Source organism: Silurus meridionalis, chromosome 23, assembly GCF_014805685.1.
Source record: "Silurus meridionalis isolate SWU-2019-XX chromosome 23, ASM1480568v1, whole genome shotgun sequence".
NCBI classification, from domain to species: Eukaryota; Metazoa; Chordata; class Actinopteri; order Siluriformes; family Siluridae; genus Silurus; species Silurus meridionalis.
In genome coordinates, this window is record NC_060906.1 from 10,913,628 (window position 1) to 10,937,761 (window position 24,134).

A 24,134-nucleotide genomic window follows, 5' to 3' on the forward strand; every position below is an offset into this window, starting at 1 on the left:
GCTTAGCTTTGGACTGCAGTCTCTTATTATCTCTTTAAGAGCAGCATTCACCATCCACGGCTTCTTATTGTTGTCTACCTAAATAGCATACCAACCCTGAAAGATAAGCTAATACACCACAGGAGCAAGGTTTAACATGTTCCTCTGTCTTGGGCTCCTTCTAATAAGCTCAGGTTGTTTCCGGGTACTTATGGTGTGTGTGCTAATACAGCATTGGAATGTACAGTCATATTTCTATTTATTGAAAGACATATTATGAAAGATGTATATCTAAAAACTTTATAAAGAGACACCAAACAAATTTAACCAATTTCAATCATTTATAATCCTTTAGAGTAGATGTTTGTTATTAAATTCTTAATAATTTTGTTGTGTAACTCAAGTACATTCCAACTTGCTTTATAATTCAGTTCCCTTTAGTGTATTTTAGCTAGCTAGCTAGCTAGCTTCCCAGCCAGACATGCACATGTAGAAGTGTCACTTTCTTGTAAGTGCACTTCTTCAATATGTATTTGTATGTGCGATTTTTATAATAGGTCATTATAATTGGAAGTTGGCTCTCCACAGTGGTATCACATCCTCGTATTACTCGAGCTCAAGGCAACATTCTATCCCGTGAAATTGGTAGAGGAAGGTTGCTGTTTGAATGGCTTCACAAGTAATTAATCTTTCAAGGATTTTCTCTGCTTCCAATTTCAAACCACCCAGAAGGAAAAGAAGGCACGGTTATTTGAGGGCGAGATTTCACATCTAAGGCTCAGAAAGTGCTTGAAAGATTAAAGCTGATGGTGAAGGGGGCTTTTGTCGCTTTGTATTACATTAATCCCTCGAAGACAAATTTTTATATTGCGCACAGCCATGGAGTTTTCGCGGATCTTTCGCCTGGCGTTGGACATTTTCCATGTTTTATTTAGCTTGATACCCATGTACCCACAAGCAGAAGGCAAGAAATTTGATTAAACATTATGTTTTAGCAATTTTACCCATTAGTTACTATGTCTTACAAATGCATTGGGGTCCTGTGGATGCAGTACATGAAGCCATAGTGCAAAGACGATTTCTTTAAATGTTCAGTTTTCTTTTCTCTTGACAAAAAGAAGTTTGTTTAACGTGTCAAGTACTGTGCCATGTGTTCAAGAGTAGAAAAATAGCACCTTACAGCCAAACGAATCCCCATGAGATGACACAGACATAGAGCAACACCCTCAAATAAACCGTCAAAGCTGTTGAAGTGAGGAGTAGAAATTATGCCGCTGATGTTATAATGAGCAGGAGCTGAGTGGGTGGAGAGGAGATGATTGCCACTTCCACTGGATGAGTTCAGTCGATGATTGCCATATTACTCCAGTAGGGATACAGGCGTTTAGGAGAGGGCTAGGGGAGCCTCCCACGTGAGCTCTTAACACTCCATGCCACTTTTAAAAGAACTCCTTTTTTTTCTGTCGATTTTGAACAGTTACCTGGCTCTTTCTGTTAAAGAGGTTGCATACTGACATTCAGCACTAGTTCTGAAAAACACATTCATCAGGTTTATTCTCCATACCAACTGCAGTTTAGAAATGGATAGAATTTAAAGGTGTCCTTATCAGTCTCTAACCAAGCAAAACATTTCTCATTAAACTCCCGTTCAGTGTTCTTTATTTTTTTTAATTAGACTTTTTGCAACCATGGATCTACAATATTTGTGTTGAACTTTAAACTTAGCACTAAATAGAACTTATAGAACAAATTTAACAACTACCCACTAATGCTCACTAAAGTAAATGTAACAAATCCCACTGGTACTGCACTGGAACAAAGACAGACAGGCAATATTTTACCAAGCAGAGCTTTCTTTCTTTTTCTTTCACTTTCACCCACATTCTTGCAGTTCCGGAGACCATTCCTCAGCATCTGTGGTGGTCCCGGTGTAATCTTAACGCTCGTTTTGCCCAGCTCCACCACTTACTAACCGCTGTGACAGTAACATTATTAATTTGTGGATTCACTGACTTTGCTTTTGCACCTCTGAACATCTCTGACTATCCATTTAATAATCACAGCTCTACAAAAGCCTTTCTTTTGCCTTTGATTCTTAAGAATATATATATAATCATTATGCAGTCTGTGCTTAGCTGATGTTAAGTTCTGATATGTTTACCTAATTATGTATAATGTTATATTTTTATAGGTTCTTCAGCACCACCATGCAGTTCATGAGATTTCATACATTGCCAAGGATATCACCGACCACCGAGCCTTTGGCTATGTATGTGGGAAAGAGGGCAATCACCGATTTGTAGCCATCAAGACTGCTCAGTCTGTGAGTATGCATTTAGACTGATATATACACAAAAGATTTGTATGATTTTGAACATCCCATTTCACATTAGTCTACTTTTCTGTGAAGATGTACATTTCGGAGTGTGCTTGTGGAGATTTGTGCTCATGAAGCCATAGTGCAAAGACGATTTCTTTAAATGTTCAGTTTTCTTTTCTCTTGACAAAAGAAGTTTGTTTAACGTGTCAAGTACTGTGCCATGTGTTCAAGAGTAGAAAAATAGCACCTTACAGCCAAACGAATCCCCATGAGATGACACAGACATAGAGCAACACCCTCAAATAAACCGTCAAAGCTGTTGAAGTGAGGAGTAGAAATTATGCCGCTGATGTTATAATGAGCAGGAGCTGAGTGGGTGGAGAGGAGATGATTGCCACTTCCACTGGATGAGTTCAGTCGATGATTGCCATATTACTCCAGTAGGGATACAGGCGTTTAGGAGAGGGCTAGGGGAGCCTCCCACGTGAGCTCTTAACACTCCATGCCACTTTTAAAAGAACTCCTTTTTTTTCTGTCGATTTTGAACAGTTACCTGGCTCTTTCTGTTAAAGAGGTTGCATACTGACATTCAGCACTAGTTCTGAAAAACACATTCATCAGGTTTATTCTCCATACCAACTGCAGTTTAGAAATGGATAGAATTTAAAGGTGTCCTTATCAGTCTCTAACCAAGCAAAACATTTCTCATTAAACTCCGTTCAGTGTTCTTTATTTTTTAATTAGACTTTTTGCAACCATGGATCTACAATATTTGTGTTGAACTTTAAACTTAGCACTAAATAGAACTTATAGAACAAATTTAACAACTACCCACTAATGCTCACTAAAGTAAATGTAACAAATCCCACTGGTACTGCACTGGAACAAAGACAGACAGGCAATATTTTACCAAGCAGAGCTTTCTTTCTTTTCTTTCACTTTCACCCACATTCTTGCAGTTCGGAGACCATTCCTCAGCATTTGTGGTGGTCCCGGTGTAATCTTAACGCTCGTTTTGCCCGGCTCCACCACTTACTAACCGCTGTGACAGTAACGTTATTAATTTGTGGATTTACTGACTTTGCTTTTGCACCTCTGAACATCTCTGACTATCCATTTAATAATCACAGCTCTACAAAAGCCTTTCTTTTGCCTTTGATTCTTAAGAATATATATATAATCATTATGCAGTCTGTGCTTAGCTGATGTTAAGTTCTGATATGTTTACCTAATTATGTATAATGTTATATTTTTATAGGTTCTTCAGCACCACCATGCAGTTCATGAGATTTCATACATTGCCAAGGATATCACCGACCACCGAGCCTTTGGCTATGTATGTGGGAAAGAGGGCAATCACCGATTTGTAGCCATCAAGACTGCTCAGTCTGTGAGTATGCATTTAGACTGATATATACACAAAAGATTTGTATGATTTTTGAACATCCCATTTCACATTAGTCTACTTTTCTGTGAAGATGTACATTTCGGAGTGTGCTTGTGGAGATTTGTGCTCATTCAGCCACAAGGGTGTTTGTAAAGTCAAGTACTGATGTAGGTGAAAAGTCAGTTTTCCAATTTTTCTAGAAGTCAGTATTCCTATAAAATGACATGCCTCAAATCAGTGGAAACTATTGGGAAAAAAACACATACGGCTGGAGAAGTCAGGTGTCTCAGTAGTTTTGCCATATAGAAAAGGAGGGGAAAAAAAAAAAGATAGATAGATAGATAGATAGATAGATAGATAGATAGATAGATAGATAGATAGATAGATAGATAGATAGATAGATACACTATAAATATAATATTACATATATAGTATATACATGAGTGTGCACATACTGAATCGTATCATGGAGTTTTGCATATAGTGTTAGAAAGGAAATCATTGCAATGCAGTTGATTTCCTGTCATTCCCTGTATAACTTCTTGTTGCTGCTTTCAGGTTGTAATGCATTTGATTTCCAGTAATCTTTTTTAGTTTATCATTAGTCTGAGTATGTGTTGTGAAATCTGCCCAGGGAAATTACTTGTGTTTCCATTAAATTTCTACCTGCATATTCTCAAACCAATTGCAGCAACATGGATGTTTAAAGTCTTTTCTTAAGCTCTGTAGCTTTTTCTATTTGAGTGTTTAATTATCTTACTCAAAGAGAGCTTTAGAGAGCTCTTTCACCCTCACCATAGTTGGTAGGTGTTGCATGAAATCTTAATTAATGACTTTTATAATGACAGCAGGTGCAATTTGCACAAGGACACTTTTAAGAAAATTCATTTATCTAGCATTTGATGCATCCTTTATTAACATAAACAAAGACTGTGTACCACTGTGCATGAAAAGGTGAAGCTCTGCAATGCTGGTCTGAAGATTTTATCTACCATTCCCCTTCTTTTTTTCTCTCTCCTTTTCTCTCTCTGCCCCAATTTTTTTCTCTTACTGCAATATGTTGCTAGTCTGCAGTGCTGCAGATCTATGCTGGATGTTGCTATTGATTTCCTGTTCACAGTCAATGAGTACACTGCTTCTGCCATCCCATCCATTCACTGCGTGCTCTGAACTGCAGGTGACCCTGTGCGGTATGACGCACACTAATACAGGCAAAACCCACATTCACCATCTTTCTTTCCGTAGCCACATGATAAACAACGTTTCCATTTGTTTTATTCCTGACTTACCTCCACCTCTTTCACCTTTGGATTCTTAGCCAGGATTACTTTCCTTACCCTGCAGTTGTAACCTTTTCTGTTCACACTGAGTGACTTGCTTTCCTTGGTATCTGCCCTCTGCATGTTTTCTTCCTACATTTCTAAAAGCATTGCTTTTCTATGTGATGTTCACTGGTGAAAGCAGTAGAAATAAAACCCAGAGGCAAATTCTAAGTGCAAGTGTTCTCTGTACATTTGGGCATTTAGTGGATTATTAATGGCATTTAGACTGTAGTGCATTTTTAATGATAACGTGGAGCTTTGAAGTTATCTACAAAGCGCAAGTTTGATCATATGTGGCTTTTTTAGATGCAAAGCACTTTGTACTGTCACCTATAATCAGAGAGTATTTAGAGAGTAAAAGATGCATCAGATTCTTTAATCAAACTAAGAGGGGACAGACTTACTTCTTTATAGCTATGACTTAGCAGCACAATGAGTGTATTTATATGCTCAAAAACAGATATAAAATGAATGAACAAGATAAATATAGAACTCAAGCGAAAACCCTCTGCTTAACTTATAGTGGGTCATTCAGAACGTCTTGAGATGCTGTGTTTCTTTTTCTTGGCTTGCTACGTCAGTAAACATGCTGTCTATTGTCTCTTAAGCCAGGTTTTACACTTTGGTTACAATCTTGTGCTTTGTAATATGTATCCAAGAAACATAAACTGGTTACACAGAAAGAAGCCATCTGCTAACTATGATAACTCTCAGACAAATATTTGTTGCATTTAACAATATATAATATATGAATACTATGATATCTTTTTCTTGATTTATTTTTTCAATTTATTGACAAAAACTTGCACCAAAAAGCTTATTGTGTAAGAACAAAAAAGACATTCTGGAGCCACAATAATGGAAATGTTTTAAGAAAGATCAGCAGCTAAGATCGATTTTTTAATAAATGAATTGCAACTTACATTCATAATACTGAACCAAAGCAAGAATTATTTCATTTATTCAACTAATTAGGGGATTTAGAGCCCAGTAGTTTGTTGGGGCTGGGACCTGAACTCTTCTAAATATTTTTTTTTTATAAGAAGTCCAATGTCTTAACCACCGATTCACCACTTGCTTAAGTTTTTTAGTTTGATGTAAGGGTCCCTGATGTTTGTGCATTTGCAATGACTGTAGTTTATAATAGCCGTTCAGTTTACCAGCTGGACTAAAAATGTTATTTACTAATTGCTATAATATTTCTTTCAACAGAGTCCTAAAAATTATATGATATATATATATGTGTATATGTATATGTGTATATACAGTACAGACCAAAAGTTTGGACACACCTTCTCATTCAAAGAGTTTTCTTTATTTTCATGACTATGAAAATTGTAGATTCACACTGAAGGCATCAAAACTATGAATTACCACATGTGGAATTATATATGGAATTATATACATAACAAAAAAAGTGTGAAACAACTGAAAAATGTCATATTCTAGGTTCTTCAAAGTAGCCACCTTTTGCTTTGATTACTGCTTTGCACACTCTTGGCATTCTCTTGATGAGCTTCAAGAGGTAGTCACCTGAAATGGTCTTCCAACAGTCTTGAAGGAGTTCCCCGAGAGATGCTTGGCACTTGTTGGCCCTTTTGCCTTCACTCTGCGGTCCAGCTCACCCCTAAACCATCTCGATTGGGTTCAGGTCCGGTGACTGTGGAGGCCAGGTCATCTGGCGCAGCACCCCATCACTCTCCTTCTTGGTCAAATAGCCCTTGATGCCTTCAGTGTGACTCTACAATTTTCATAGTCATGAAAATAAAGAAAACTCTTTGAATGAGAAGGTGTGTCCAAACTTTTGGTCTGTGCTGTATATGTATATATACATACATTTTATCAGGAATATACATATCAATCATGAAAATGTGCAGAAAATTTAAAAGTGGCCAAATAAGGAAAACTGTATACTTGGTATCATATCACTAGTTATACTTCCCTATCTAATTTATACCTGGATTTCTGAGTAGAAAATACCTCACAAAATTATCTTTCACTAATTGCCAGTATAAAACTCTTCACAATTTTATTACATTAATTTATGGCTTATCATTAATTTCAATTTATCTTCAGATTTTCAAGACATCCTACAGAATGCAAACTAATAAAGATTAAAAGTAGAAAAACATTTTATTACATGCAGAACATTATGTCACTAAGTTTAATCGTGAATATCCCTATTAGAAACCAGTGTATGCAAATGTGTATTACTGGAAGTGACAGTTAACCAGATTTGTACCTTTAACATTATCTGTTTAATGGCAACAGGATGTGAAATTATTACATTTCGTGGCCTATGCTAATGTTTTGCTTCTCCATAAGCTTCCACCAGCAACAACTGCATTGAAGAAACAGACTTGTCAATACCCAGTTTGGTACTCCAGTAAGCATTCAAATGTAAAAAAAACAAACAAAAAAAACATATTTTTTAAATAATTAAATGATTTCCTTGGGAGTTAAACAACAGGTTCAACGTAATAAAATTAATAAGGTGATGGTGTATGTAATGATATGAGGATGGAACTAAATTAATCCAGTTTTCTGCACTGATCTTTTTCTCTCTCTAACTCTCACTCAATCCTCAGGCTGAGCCTGTGATCCTCGACCTCCGTGACCTTTTCCAGCTGATCTTTGAGATCAAGCAGAGGGAAGAGATTGAGAAAAAGGCTCAGAAAGACAAGCAGTGTGAACAAGCTGTTTACCAGGTGCCATACACTGAAACCCACTACATATATTTTTACGCTTATACATTACCCACCCAGTATCATAGAAAGTCATGTAAATAAATGGATAGAATCTATTAGAAAATAAGATTCATAAGGAAGCTCTATTCTAAGCATTCGGAGATGGAGATTTCGCACTGTGAACAAACTGTTTACCAGGTGCCATACACTGAAACCCACTACGCACATTCTTACGCTCAAACATTACCCACCCAGTATCATAGAAATGGATAGAATCTATTAGAAAATAAGATTTATAAGGCAGCTCTATTCTAAGCATTTCATTCTGAGATGGAGATTTGCATGTTATATATATATATTTAAAAAATTTGTAATTTTTTAGAGACATCTAATGCTTTTCTTTTTGTCAATCACAATAATTATGCTCTGCCCCTCATTTCTCTCTCCTCTTCTGCCCTCGTTCTTTCTCACCTTTCCTTTGCCAACTTGCTAATTTTCTCTCTCTAATGCCAATCACTCCTAAAGACCATTCTGGAAGAAGACGTGGAGGATCCGGTGTACCAGGTAACGCTGCGTGTTCACTCGCTAATCATAGCGTTTGCTTAAATGTACCCCGTCCAATTAGTCTGCCTGCTGGGTTCCCACACTTTAATATGCTTTTAATCGTTCTTGTATAAATAAATATCTTCCCTTCATTCTCCATTCTCTTTTCACAAAGCCTGAATTATTAGGTCTTGTTATTTCATTGTTACGTGTGCATAAATCCATGGTGACTCATCAATTTTTGGTTCCCCCCCACACACCCCTTTTTTTGTCAATGTGAGAAGGGTCTGGTGTTGAGAATATAAACAGACAGAGCCCCAGACCTGAAAGGTTTCCTAGCTCTTACTGAAAACAGACAGCTTTAACACGTGTCATCCTGGGCTTTGTGTGTATGAGTGTATGTGTGAGTTGACGTATTGTATTTGTATTGTATTGTATTGTATCGTATTGTATTGTATTGTTTATTCTTTAAATAGGTTTCGTTTTTTCAGATTAGATCATTTCCTAACATCACATGTGGGCAGTGAAGTTTTGAATAAGAAGTCATTGTGCTGCGTTTATCTGTGGCGTAGCCCTTGGCGTGGCGTGAGCTGAAATTTTAGGCTAATTACAGTAATCTGTAAAAAATAAAATAAAATAAAAAAGCAAAATATCTTTAGAAAAATCGCCTTTTACATACACAATAGTTTTCACTGCTGGAATTGTCAGCTCTGATGAAGCAGGCATTGTGTACATTAGCAGGCTTCCAGTGAGCAGTGAATAAGTCGAAAACTAATCGGCAACTAGGTTTAGAATAGTGACTACATAATGATAGAGATTGCACTATTACCTGAAACCGCAGTGCATCAAACAGAGTGGAGTATGCGATTAGGTAGTACGCTGCACACTGGTAATGGTACAGCGTCTCTGTATGGTTCCTGCATCAATGAGGAAAAGATCACAGAAGTGGGCCTGCTGTTTGGCATGTATGAGCTATGTGGCCTTCTTATTCGCAAGCCGATAAACCCCAGCACCCAACGCCCTGAGAGGATTTTTCCGACCCTTTGTTACGAGCAGGCCTTGTTTCTGCATCACTAGCGCTTATATTTACAGCACGTGGCTCATTAAAAATACATGAATATTGGCTGCAAAAAAAAATAAAAGAAGCCTGAGAGGATCCTGCACCTGTGATTTATTTCTGCTGAATGTGGGGAAATACACTGCATCGTTCTGCTTGTAGAAAACACAAGTTGTACAGGTATTGCTGGAAAATTACACATGTACAAGTGAACACTTCACTGAAGAATACATAAGATCTCGTCTACTATAACTCGATTAACACCACATTCTTCAAGTTTCCATGTATATATTATACAAAGTATACTTTCAGGAATTTTTTTAATACTTTGAGTATATGAATGTGTGGCAGGAAGCATGACCAAAGCATCATCTAGGATTTTGCTATCCAACGGGGTTATAAGGATTAGGTGCATTACAAGGTCATGGTGGCTGGTTTTCTGTTTTATCTTTTCCTTTCTAAACATTCTGCTGCCTATTCTCTAATTTTTCCATTCCCTTTCCTTTTCCCCTCCTTCTTCCTGTTCCTGTTTTTCTTCACACTTCGATCTCGCCTTTGCTGCCGATGTTGTAGTACATTGTATTTGAGGCGGGACACGAGTCCATCCGTGACCAATCAGAGGAGAGCATTTATCAGGTACATTGCCACTCCCTATAATAGACTTAAATAGTCAGGTGTGATATTTTTATTTTATTTTTTATTTATTTCAGAATTTGATTTACTTCGAAAACCTTTCGCAAACAGTTTAGCCTCCATCAGAAATGGTTCTAAATTATTTCATAGGACATTTTCCAAGGCTGTGACATCATTAAACTCGGACGAATATCCCGATTGTTCTCAGGACAAGACCATTACATGAATCGACGGAGTCTTTGACGGAAGAGTTACTGACACTTTTCTGTGTAGCTGCCAATGTCCCACCTGCAAATTAGACAGAAGAGACAGAACGAAACGCTATGCTACGCCGCGCTAATTCACCATGACAGCAATGTCGATGATTTACATTCTGTGCGTTTAACACCGTGACCGTGACAACAGCAGGTGCTCTTCCCTCAGGGTCCGTTGTGTCTCATCACCTGTGGCGTCAGTGTAACACGTGATTTGAGACGGCACCAAATTTACTCGGGCTTAAAACAAACATGGGCGCTGCTCCTAGACAACAAGAAGTGGTTCATTTAGCGTCTGCTTAGTTTTGTGTAAGACAGAGATGAGGGAAATGTCCAGAGCTGCCCATTACATTTTATTTTTTAATTTTTTAATTTTTTATTTTTTTTACAAATTGCTATGCTCTGATTTAGACTATAAAGCTCTGTCCTTGGCACTGCTTCAGCAATCAGCATTAAAGAGACATCTGCACACTGTCGGAAGCATAAAGAGCTGTGGGCTGATCACTCGCAACATCAAACATACGATATCGGCCAGGTCAAATCTGATCAGCGTGCACATCATTTCTTGTGTTTGCTGATGGGAAGACATTAGGGGGAAAATCGAGCAGTTCATTTTTGGAGACATTCGTTTGTGATGGAGGCTAAGCTTCAACTAGGAAAACACTGAAAGCTACATTATATATGTAGAATATAATGTTTTATTTAGGATATCAGGATTTGGAATTGGGTCTGATGACTGTAGTCCCTAGTATTAAAGAAAACGTCCACCCTGAAATGCATTAAATATGTTTAAACGGAATAATCTGTCATGTGCTTAGTGATTCTAGTGATCAATTATTTTTGGTGGAGGCTGCATTATCATTATTTCTGTATCAAGTGAGCTCCTAAAGACAAGAAAACAAAAGAAAGTTTTTCTTTAAAAAAAGAATTGATTATTTTAGTACTACTATATAATTAGGGAATCCAATATTGAACTTTTGGACTCATCAGTTTGAGTGAAAAGTATAGATTAAATAAACAGTTAAAGGAGTAAAGAGCTGCTGCAGTGCTCTTTAGGACTACAGATCGGTCAGTGGACAGTCAAATAGCATTGTGCGTAATATGTCTGAATCCAATAACTACAGTAAAAAAAAATAAATCAAAGCCAACTCATAAAAATTGCATCTTGATCAGATATAAATATTGTTTCTACCAGGGTGGATAACTGTTAACTGACCTAAACTGAAAGCAGAGACATATTCTGCCGCCCGAGTAAGCGGCGAGCATCTGTATCTCCTCCCGCTCGACTAATGAAAGCCAGAGCGAGTGATTAATCACTGCCATCTGCTTTTGATCTTTAAATGAAAGCGATGGCAGGGGGGAAATAATAATAATGATAATTTCAGAAACGAGCATTCTGAGTGAAAACCTACTGGGCTGCAATCAACCAGACAGGCAGAGGAGCATTAAGAACAATGGCAAATTAAAGAGAGGGGAAAGGTCCTGGACACACACGCACACACACACACACACGCATGCATACATACTTACATACATAAATAAGCAAGCAAGCAACAGTGTGGGTCATTGACTGGTCAGCGAATTTGCTTGAGAATGCACATTTGATGGAAATAAAATTTTTTGACAGCGAACAGAATAGCTTTGGAAGGGTTACATAAGTTAGATTTGTCTAAATATATTTATCTTCAATAGACTAAAACACACACAAACACCCTTTTATTTTTTTTACACTTTTTTGAAAATGTAAAGTGATGTAACTTGTGCTGTGCTCGTGTGTTCGGCTGGACTCACCGCCCACCCCAGGTCCCTACCAGCCAACAAAAGGAGGGAGTGTATGACGTCCCAAAGCGACATCCAGTGAGTGGAGCTGTGTGTGTGTGTGTGTGTGTGTGTGTGTGTGTGTGTGTGTGTGTGTGTGTGTGTGTGTGTGAATGTGTATTTGCCTGTCAACTTTCTCGCAAGCCTTGAAATCCACAGGCTTCAATAGTGCTGTTTATATGAGTTCATCATATTTGTTGTTTTCTGGATGATGTGTGTGTCCTGCATGTTGTGTGTGCGTGATGATTATTTTTCAGTATATGTACGTCCTTGCAGTGTGCATCATAATAAGAGCTTGCGTGGGTTTTTTTTGTGCTTGCATGCTGTTTGCTTGCTTTCACTCCATGCATAGTGACGGTGTGCTCAGTGCCAAGTCTCGGAGGTGCTGCACCATGACTGCGTAAAAATCATGCATGAGCTAATCGGAATGAGCCTGGCTCTGGGTTTTACATGCTGTTTGTTGACTGCCTGAGAAGACAAGCGCTAAGGCAAGGTCAGACTGCTGTTCCCATTTATTTAGGGTCTGTAGCTTTAGATGGGACCCGGTTCATCTCGGTGTCTCTGATAAAGTCATGCTTTGGTCATGATATGGCTATTACATTTGTTGGGTAGATTATGGCTCAACAGCCTCAAGTGTTATGGCTGCTCTGTTGATTCAGTGCTAGCTTTTGTTCATTTCAGTACCCCTTCTTATTGAGAATTCACTCATTCTCTCATTCCTACTCAATTTTTTTTCTAGCCTTTTCCCACCAGCTAATCCGAAGTGTCTGCTTATGGATTTCAGTGTTACGCCTTTTCTCAAATCCTCACCATGTCATTCTCTTAAACCTTCTCCAAAGCTGTTGTGTTATTCTTTCTCCCTGTTTTTATTCCATGATTTGTTCCTCCTTTTATTTTATTCATCCCACCTTTCTTTCTGCTCCTTCTGCTCTTTCTCTTTATTTTATCATGAACTATCAAATGTGCATTCCAAGGCTTCTCCAAGCTGCCAAGCTCCTATCAATAAAATATCTCCTGTACTATGAGAAAAACCCACATCACCTTTCTCTCTCTCTCTCTCTCTCTCTCTCTCTCTCTCTCTCGCGCTATCAGTCTCTTAGCCTTCCCTTTCTTTGCTCTGCTCTCTCTTTTTTTTGCACCGTTTCTCAGCTATGGCGCTTAACTCCATCCTGTGTGCACACTTTCGCGATCAGTCATTGCGCCGGAGATTAGCCAGACAGCGTTAATTAAGTGAATGCAAAAACATGTGGATAATTAGCATCTCCTGCGAGACAGTTATTGATAGGTGCTTTGTATTGATAAAGATTGAGAAGTGTGCGAAAGGATTGTAGGGGAAATTTAACGCATGGACGGATGCGATTGAAAGTATCAAGAGCTTTGTGCAGGATTAGGTTGCATCAGGATACGACCCAGCATGCGTTCCCTTACAGATGAGGCAACTAAAACCAATGAGAATGATTCAGCTAACGGTTACCACGGAGACCATTTAGCCCTAATGCTCTCTTATGTTGTGGAATTAGGTGAACGGAATCAGCGTTATACGTTCGCTTAATTACAGTAGTACAGCTATTTTTGCTAGGTAGACATTCGATTATACACACTTCTCGGTTGACTATACAGGGAGTGCAGAATTATTAGGCAAGTTGTATTTTTGAGGATTAATTTTATTTGAGGATTTAATTTGAACAACAACCATGTTCTCAATGAACACAAAAAACTCATTAATGTCAAAGCTGAATATTTTTGGAAGTAGTTTTTAGTTTTAGCTATTTTAGGGGGATATCTGTGTGTGCAGGTGACTATTACTGTGCATAATTATTAGGCAACTTAACAAAAAACAAATTCATACCCATTTCAATTATTTATTTTACCAGTGAAACCAATATAACATCTCAACATTCACAAATATACATTTCTGACATTCAAAACCAAACAAAACAAATCAGTGACCAATATAGCCACCTTTCTTTGCAAGGACACTCAAAAGCCTGCCATCCATGGATTCTGTCAGTGTTTTGATCTGTTCACCATCAACATTGCGTGCAGCAGCAACCACAGCCTCCCAGACACTGTTCAGAGAGGTGTACTGTTTTCCTCCTTGTAAATCGCACATTTGATGATGGACCACAGGTTCTCAATGGGGTTCAGATCAGGTGAACAAGGAGGCCATATCATTAGATTTTCTTCTTTTATACCCTTTCTTGCCAGCCACGCTGTGGAGTACTTGGACGTGTGTGATGGAGCATTGTCCTGCATGAAAATCATGTTTTTCTTGAAGGATGCAGACTTCTTCCTGTACCACTGCTTGAAGAAGGTGTCTTCCAGAAACTGGCAGTAGGACTGGGAGTTCAGCTTGACTCCATCCTCAACCCGAAAAGGCCCCACAAGCTCATCTTTGATGATACCAGCCCAAACCAGTACTCCACCTCCACCTTGCTGGCGCCTGAGTCGGACTGGAGCTCTCTGCCCTTTACCAATCCAGCCACGGGCCCATCCATCTGGCCCATCAAGACTCACTCTCATTTCATCAGTCCATAAAACCTTAGAAAATCAGTCTTGAGATATTTCTTGGCCCAGTCTTGACGTTTCAGCTTGTGTGTCTTGTTCAGTGGTGGTCGACTTTCTGCCTTTCTTACCTTGGCCATGTCTCTGAGTATTGCACACCTTGTGCTTTTGGGCACCCAGTGATGTTGCAGCTCTGAAATATGGCCAAACTGGTGGCAAGTGGCATCTTGGCAGCTGCACGCTTGACTTTTCTCAGTTCACGGGCAGTTATTTTGCGCCTTGGTTTTTCCACACGCTTCTTGCGACCCTGTCGACTATTTTGAATGAAACGCTTGATTGTTCGATGATCACGCTCAGAAGCTTGGCTATTTTAAGACTGCTGCATCCTCTGCAATATATCTCACTATTTTTGACTTTTCTGAGCCTGTCAAGTCCTTCTTTTGACCCATTTTGCCAAAGGAAAGGAAGTTGCCTAATAATTATGCACACCTGATATAGGGTGTTGATGTCATTAGACCACACCCCTTCTCATTACAGAGATGCACATCACCTAATATGCTTAATTGGTAGTAGGCTTTCCAGCCTATACAGCTTGGAGTAAGACAACATGCATAACGAGGATGATGTGGTCAAAATACTCATTTGCCTAATAATTCTGCACTCCCTGTATAAGTCTTCTACTGTGATTCCTCAGAGAGTGTAAACGATGGATAGATGACATCTTTGCTCATATTACTGTGGTCTACCTGAGCTACTGGGTCTATGGTCTAGTAAACACTAATGAACCAAAGGTTCATCATCACCCATGCAGGTAGTAAATACAACTAACATAAGTTGTTCTACATGCTTGGTGTCCCAATAGAAACTTTAAGAAAAATAAATTATAAAGACACAAAAGTTTTTTTTATAAGTATAGTTCGACTTTATTATTATTATTCTTCAATTATAATGGCCGCACTGTAGCTTTTTAAATTCCTGAACCTTACACATTGACCCTTATACCAGTTATACTGTAATAAATTTAGAATTTAATAGACTGAATAAATTTAGCTAACATACCTTAGTTTAACCTTTCGTTTGTTAAGGTAGAAAGAGCAATCATCTACAATTTATATCTTACGACATGGTTTTGTATGGAAATCTGGATTAATTTTTTCCCCCAAAAAGATCCATATAATTTCCCCCTAATATTACAACGATTTCTGATCAAAAAACCTATTTATTTTATTGAGTCTGGAAAAAACAAGAAAGTTTGAAATTGAACTGAAGACTGCAGACCATTATTGCTTGTAAATTGTGTCTCCTTGCTGTTGTAGAGATTGAACATTAATGGGCATGAAAGTTCATTACAAGTTAGTAAACGCTAGATTTATTACAGAAGGCTTTAATTTTCTGTCTGATATACATTATGGTCCAAGTGTCTAGATCACGTTCATGTATTAAAACTAAAAAAAAAAATTAAGCACGTTTTCAGAATTTTTTCATATTTAAAACAAAAAAGTAAATGTTCAGTATCTTGAATATTTAATATGTAAAAGATTAATGCCTATTCCAGTGTTTGATATTAAGCATGTTAATTGCTTTGTACAAAAGGCACAGTTTCCCTCTTGTATAATATCTTTACTTGAAGCTTGCGTTCAGATGGATCTCCAGTAGGTTTAATCTAACATAGATTACACACTGCCGTTAAACCGTAAAACTAATAAACTCAGAATTTGATGTAAATATTTTAAAGATTTGTTGTCAATTATCAAATTTGTAATAAAATGTTATTTTTTTACATTTTCACAATTTTACTAGTGCTCTCAGACATCCTATACCTCATGAGCAGATTTTTCTTTTCTCTCTCCTCCTCTGTCCATGCTTTCAGCATTAGTAGGAGTGAAATGACATTTGGTGGCAGCAGGCTGGCTCCTGTTGCTTTTTCATTACAGCCAGCTCTTATCTCTCTCCTAGGAGGTTTTCATTAGCTACCTCTACCTGCCACAATCCGTCTGTCTTCCAATGCTAAATGCTATAGCGCTAAAGCAAACAGGTCTTTGAGCAAATCATCCTTTTGGCTTAAAATTCTTCGGTCTAGCCCTGTTGACCAATCAGGAGTATGCTTCATCATAAATTTGTTTAGTTTTTTATTTAACTGCATGAATGCATGAGTGTGTGTTTGATCGTGTACGCTCGCACTGTCAGTTGAAGATATGAGTAAATATGGATTTATCACTCCTCCTCTACCCTGCGCCTCGCTTTTCTTCTCTTGTCCTTCTGTAATTCAGATGCGTTTTAAAGCGATGCAGGATGTGAGATGATAGCAGATGTTGTTCATGGTCCCCTGCTCTTCTCCAGCTCGTACTCTTTAGGGAGGCCTATACGAGCACATTACTTTCCCATTAAAGCCCTTCTGGCGACCCAGAGAAAGATAACCGATCTGTTTGCTTTTCCCCCCACTGCCCCTGCGCTTGTGACTGAGCTGGGGTTAGGTCTGAATGAAAATTAACTTCACATTATAAACAGCTATTCAGATGGTTAAAAGCGAAGTAAGACTGGAGCATGCAGAAATCATGATTGAGGTGTGAGGTAGTGTAGAGGATGGGGCACAGGTTTCATGGCCTATGACCTGAGTTACACAGGTAAAGTCTTTTTCACAGCCCATTGTCATCTATAGCACCTTTTTCAAACCACAACCTCATTCTATTCCAAATAATCACATTTTCCCAACTGTGTGTGTGTGTGTGTGTGTGTGTGGGTTTGGGTGTGTGTTTGATCATGTGAATGAGTATAAATGTTTTTACCATCTCATCCCATGTTCCATCTAACCTCATGCTGCTATTTCAGAGTGAACATAATGGCCAGACCAAACTGCTGGATCTGGATTCTGAGCTAGAGTCGTTCCCTCAGGTAAGGTACACACTGGTAAACATAATTAGTACAAAAAGGCTCAGCTTCAGCGCCTGTGTATGATGGATGGATCAGTCATGCTCTTTTGAAATGACAAAATGAACGTGATCCATACACAACCCTTATTTAATCTATTGCCTCGTTGCTCGTAGCTTTATAGCTGATTTAAATTGAATGTCACACTACCTGCCATAAGTGTTAGCGGCCTGCCGTGTGTGTGTGTGTGTGTGTGTGTGTGTGTGTGTGTGTGTGTGTGTGTGTGTGTGTCTTGAAGTGCCCTTGACCTGAAATGACTTAAAGGTCCAGTAATAACCTAAGTATGCCCTTTTCTATTCCTCCTGAATCAGATGCCTGACTCTTCATTAGTGACCCCTTCTTGTTCGCGTTGAATAAAACCCTCCTCAGGCCCAGATATTTTCCATACCAACTCAGCCAGTAAAATAAAACGAAATAAATGTCTTTGCCATTCTCAGTATGGAGCCCCATGGGACACCTAGTGTGAGCTGAAAGGTCAAACACATCATAGGGAGATTGTGTGTGTGTGTGTGTGTGTGTGTGTGTGTGTGTGTGTGTGTGTGTGTGTGTGTGTGTGTGTGTGTGTGCGCGCATATGTGTCCACCTACTGTGCATGTAAATTCGAAGGCACATTTGTTCTCTCGCAAATCTGCACAGGCTATAAATACACCCTGACCCAAGTTTTTGGATTGTATTCAATATCTTTTTTTTTTAATACATGAAATAGCTGATAAAGAAAATGTAACTCCAAATGCGTATTTGCAAAATCTCGGATTATTTTCACTAAATGGATCAGGCCAAAGCTATAACATACATTGTTAAAGAATATATGAGGAGATTTCATTCCCTGTGATCTTCGTGTCAGCACATGGTGGGTATAAGTCATAACCTCGTTTCATCTTCATCATCATAATCCATTCAACAATCTGTTAACGTTCACACCCTGCTGCCACTGGGCACGTATCTACCATCATGCCAGCTGTTAACTCGGAGGTAGGTGTCAATCGAATGGAGGAGAAAAGTGACTCTGAGCCCGAACAAAGATTTTACTGTGTGTCATATTTTCTCTGTTTACTACAGAATATCCACCAATTAGAGCTTTTTGGAGACATGTCTACTCCACCTGATATCACCTCTCCCTCAGTGAGTGCACACATGCAGACACACACGCACACACTAGTGCTCAATTTTCCCCACTTATATAATCTGCATATGTACACGCTGTGTTTGTGTTTGCTTTCAGACACCTGCCTCTCCAGCTACCGCTCTAGACCCCACGCTGCTCCACCAGCCCCCCTCTGAACTGTTCGCTGCATTCAACCCTGCCTCTGTGCCCTCAGGTCAGTTTAACTATTTATGTGAGATGGAGAGACTGACAGACTTAATGAAGTGTTCGTTCCTCTTGCTGTAGAATATGAACGCGCTCATTCCCCGCCTGTATAGTGAATTACATGGCAAATGCTTTACAAGGGCTACATTTACTACCCAGTGTAGCTTCAGTCCAGTGCGCCTGTGATTGTGTGATTGTGTCTGAGTCGAGTCCCTTCGGATAGTTTCTTTAGTGCAGTCATAAACAACTAAACATAGGAGTGACTTCTAGGATTTTTATGGCTGTGCCTGTGTGTGTGTGTGTGTGTGTGTGTGTGTGTGTGTGTGTGTGTGTGTGTGTGTGTGTGTTTGTGTGTATATACACTATATGGAGGGCATATTGGGTGACTTTTCCAGCCATAAGTGGTTCTTCCACAAACTGTTACTACAAAGTTCAATTGTCTTTAGTTGTGGTAGCATAAAATGTTCCCTTCACTTGAACTAGGAGACCCAAACCTGTTCCAGCATGACAATGTGCACAAAGCCTGCTCCAAGGTATGCTTTACCTGGGTTGGAATGGAAAATCGTAAGTGGTCTGCTAGAGATCTGACCTTAACTCTATTGAACAGCTTTGGGATGAATTGGAATGCTGACTGCACCCCAGGAGTCCTCACACTACATCAGTGCCTGAATTTTCTAACACCCTTGTGGCTGAATAATCACAAATCTGCACAAGCACACTCCAAAATCTTTCCAGAAGAGTGAAGTTTATTATAACAGCCAATGGAGATTAATTGTATAATGGAATGGTCAAAAAGCATGTAGAAATTTCATGGTCAGGTGTCCAAAAAAACGTTTGTCCATATAATGCATCTCTGGCCTTTCAGAAATCTCTAAGAACAGGACACAATAATAGCTTAGTGCTGGTGTATTGAAGGGGAAGAAGAATGTTTTTTCCTTTTTTTTGCTAAGTTCAAGCTCATACATTTGGCTAGAATATGCTATTCAACAAAGGGTGTGATATTCATAATGGATGACCCACTAAAATAATGTTTTCCTAACTTCAAGCCAAGCTTTATTAATCCTGTCATGCTAAATATATCCTGTTTTTTATGCTTGCTTGTTATTCATGTCTATCCTGCTGCTCATTTTTATGCTGCATTGTTCAACTCCTAACTAAACCTATTCAAACATAACAAAAAAATCCTACTGTTAACTTGTGGAATCCATGTTTTTGCATGTCTGTCAGTTGTCAAAAAAAGTATATTTTATATGATATCACAAAACAAACATAGTATAATCACCAAATTTGTTGCTATTAAAATGAAAAGAATAAGACATGATAAGTGTTCAATCCAACAGCAGGCGTGTCATCCTTAATCCATTGAATTTGAGCCATATCGGAACTCTATACATACATACACGCACTCTTTTACACTTAAATATACACACAATTATTCTCATCAGCGAATCACATGGTGGAAGTACAGTGCATACAATCATGCAGATACGGGCCATCAGCTTTAGGTAATGCTCACATCAACCATCAAAATGGCAATTTTTTTAACCCTGGCATGATTGTTGGTTCCAGACGGGATGGTTTAAGTCTTTGGGGATTTTCATGCACCTGATATTTTCATACACTTGGGATTTTCATGCACAACGGTCTATCGAGTTTACTTTAGAATGGTGCAGCAATGAAAAAAGACATCCAGTTTTACAGACAGAAAAACACCTTTTTGATGAGAGAGCTCAATGGAGAATTGTCTAACTTGTTTATGCTGACAGAAGGGTTGCAGTATCTCAGACAACCACTTTGTACAACTATGGTGAGCATCTCAGAACATCTCAGAATGCACATCACGCTGAAGGCAGATGAGCTATAACAGCAGCAGACCACATGGGTTCTACTTCCGTCATTGAAGACAAGAAAGCTAAAGATGCAATCGAAACAGACTCAACAACACTGGATCGTTAAAGATTGGAAAAACTGAGCAAAATTTGTGGAATCTCGATTTCTGATGAGATACACAGATATAATGCGAGTGTGGCTTAGAGTTTTATTAGAAATGTATAAGAAAAAGAAAGGTCATATTCATTAACACAGAGCCTGAAGTGCTCATGAGTTTCTCAGTAATGCACATAACGCTTTCATTTGCTCGTAATTAACTTATTCTAGTTAATAAGGATTTTAAAAAAAGATATAACCTTATAAGTACATCAGAAAATGTGTTAGGAATGTGTTAATCTGGCAAAGTAGGCACTGTCTACAAGATGATTTCTTTAGGAAATAACAGAAAAGGGGATCAAATAAAACCACACATTCATCCCAAGGTCACCCCTACCTCAGATAAATGGAATCATATTGTATACTAATATAAAAGTGTCACACTGTGCCATTCTTAGGCTGTCAGTCGCGGCAGATGCTCTGGCAAAAAAATAAAAATAATAATATTATCAGAACACAAGCTTTAGTATCTTAGACTTTGCTGTAATTTTTTGAGCATACAAATGAAAGTTCTTTTTTCTTTTTATGGTTCTTGTTATATCTTCAGAAATGACATGTCTTCGGCAATATCTTTATCATCATCATATTAATGCTCATATTTGATAATACCAACATCTCTGGCTACGATGTCAAGATGTGACAGACATTGTCCAAATGTTCATTTGGTATCATTACTGTTGTTACAATTACTTTTCTTGCTTTCTTTTTTGGAAAACTCCACATCAAGCTTGTGCCACAAATGGCTTGTCATCTCTACCTACTCCATCTGAGACAGCTGTTGCAGCCAGATTGACTTGTTCTAAGACACTAAACATTGTATGATTAATACATCTGAAAGCAAACAACTACATCTGTCTTTAGAACTCACTCCCATCTTGTCTTTAAGCTTGCTGAGCTCAGCACAAACCTTGCTGCCCATTCTTCTATGACCTCTTCTTCTTTCGGCTGCTCCCATTAGGGGTCGCCACAGCGGATTATCCGTCTCCATACTATCTGCTTCTTTTAAACCAACTACTTGCATGTCCTCTCTCAACACATCCATGAACCTCCTTTTTGTCTTTCCTCTTTTCCTCCTCTCACTTTGTCCACAAAACGTCATACATGCGCTATCCCTCTAATGAACTCATATCGTGTCCCATATCAACTCTAATCCTGTCCATCATTGTCACTCCCAATGAAAATCTTAACATCTTCAGCTCTGCTACCTCCAGCTCCACCTCCTATCTTTTAGTCAATGCCACTGTCTCTAATCCATACAACATCACAGGTCTCTACACTCTTATAAACTTTCCTTTTCACTCTTATAGATACCCTTCTATCACAAATCACTCCTGTCACTCTTCTCCACCCACTCCACTCTGCCTGCACTCTTTTCTTTACTTTATTAACACACTCTCCATTACTTTGCACTGTTGACCCCAGGTACCTGAACTCCTCCACCTTCTCCACATCTTCTCCCCGCAACCGCACCACTCCACTGCCCTCCCTCTCATTCACACACATGTACTCTGTCTTACTCCTACTGACTTTTATTCCCCTTCTCTCCAGCTGCACTCTACCTCTCCAGGCTCTTCTCAACCTGCTCCCTACTCTCACCACAAATCACAATATCATCTGCAAACAACATAGTCCATGGAGACTCCTGCCTGACCTTGTCCGTCAACCTGTCCATCACCACTGCAAACAGAAACGGGCTCAGAGCCGATCCTTGATGCAGTCCAACCAGTCTGTCGTTCCTACTGCACAATTCACTGCTGTCACACTGTCCTCATACATGTCCTTCACCACTCTCACATACTTCTGACACACCTGACTTCCTCATACAATACCACAACTCCTCTCTCGGCACCCTGTCGTTCGCTTTCTCTAATTCCACAAACACACGATGCAACTCCTTCTGACCTTCTCTATACTTCTCCATCAACATTCTCAAAGCAAATAATGCGTCTGTGGTGCTTTTCCTCGGCATGAATCCATACGGTTGTCCACAGATTTCACCTCTTCTCACAGCCTGGCTTTCACTATTATTCTAAGTATACTAAGTATTCCCATTACTTAATGGTCTGACTGATCAACTTTATACTCTTCAACTCAGGCATCCTCTCACCTTCCAAAATATGTTAAACAATCTGGTTAAAAACTCCACTGTGTCTCTTCTAAACATCTCCTTGCTTCTACCGGTATGTCATCTTGTCCTACTGACTTTCCACTCTTCATCCTCTTAATTGCTGCTCTCACTTCCTCCTTATTAATCCTATCCACTTCCTGCTTTACCATTTCCACACCATCCAACCTTCTCTCTCATTTTCTCTATTTATCAGCTGCTCAAAATACTCCCTCCATCTTCTCAGCACACTCTCTTTACTAATCAACACACGTCCATCTCCACCCTTGCCAGATTACATTTTATACACTCCTGTTCAGGTATGCAAGTCTATTTTAAAAGATATGACCAGTTCAAGTATTTCATTCAAACCATAGCTACAGCTGTATGTACATTTTTCACAATTTTCTCTGTTAATTGTTGTGGAAAAGGATATCACTAATAATCAAATAAACTTCAAAAGTTGTGGTTCCTGCCTCTAGTGCAAAACGGAGCATTTTTTTTATTAGCCAGAAGGAAGTGTTGTTATATCAAAATATGAATTTCTTTTTCTGGTTGGTCCTTAGGGTTTTGGGTAGAGATATAAAAAAGGATGTTCAAAAATCTTAAAGTTGTATGTGGTTCATAAAAAGACTAAAGAAATACACTTGCTTGGTATCAGGGCCTTTGTGTTGCAGGCTTCTTTTGTATTTGTTGCCGTAGGTGTGACTCTGTAGGTTAGTGCAATATGTGTTCTCTGATTACATCATTCGGGAGCAAATGATCTCAAAATAAAATAGGGTGAATAAATAAAAAAAACACAATAAATGTATGCCCCTATGTATATGCAGACAGGTGTCAAATGAAATAAATAGCCATCATACACCGACCAGGCATAACATTATGACATTATAACATTATGCCCGGTGATTGGATAACACTGATTATCTCTTTATCACGACATCTGTTATTGGGTAGGATATATTAGGCAGCAAGAGAACATTTTGTCTTTAAAGTTGACGTGTTAGAAGTAGGGCTGCAGCTATCGATTTTTTTAGTGATCGAGTATTTTACCGATTAGTCTATCGAAAAAATCTAATAATCGGATAAGAAGTAATTTTTCTTCATTTAAGAACAATACTACATATGCAAGAAAAAATAAGGCAGGTCTCTTAAAATGAACCAGTAACCTTTTTGTTTCCTTTTTAGATTTTTTTTTTTTACACCAATTTTTTTTTAAATATGCGTACAACATGGAAACACAGAAGGTGAGAAGGGGAATTGGCGATACTGATAGCATGCAGAACCTTTGACTGAAAAGTG

General features: G+C 38.7%; 1 protein-coding gene across 13 annotated transcripts in view; it reads left to right on the forward strand.

The window, feature by feature from the left end:
- The window catches only part of dab1a (DAB adaptor protein 1a), a 368,118-nt gene that overhangs the window by 323,336 nt on the left and 20,648 nt on the right, over window positions 1–24,134 (forward strand). For 5 of the 13 annotated variants that reach the window (XM_046836335.1, XM_046836336.1, XM_046836333.1 and 2 more), the window contains 8 exons: window positions 2,171–2,302; window positions 7,597–7,716; window positions 8,221–8,259; window positions 9,869–9,931; window positions 11,986–12,039; window positions 17,335–17,397; window positions 18,493–18,555; window positions 18,656–18,752. In XM_046836335.1, the coding sequence (XP_046692291.1) occupies window positions 2,171–2,302; window positions 7,597–7,716; window positions 8,221–8,259; window positions 9,869–9,931; window positions 11,986–12,039; window positions 17,335–17,397; window positions 18,493–18,555; window positions 18,656–18,752 (631 nt within the window). The remainder of the gene's footprint in view (window positions 1–2,170; window positions 2,303–7,596; window positions 7,717–8,220; window positions 8,260–9,868; window positions 9,932–11,985; window positions 12,040–17,334; window positions 17,398–18,492; window positions 18,556–18,655; window positions 18,753–24,134) is intronic. The other 8 variants (XM_046836341.1, XM_046836337.1, XM_046836338.1 and 5 more) reach the window with 7 other exon arrangements.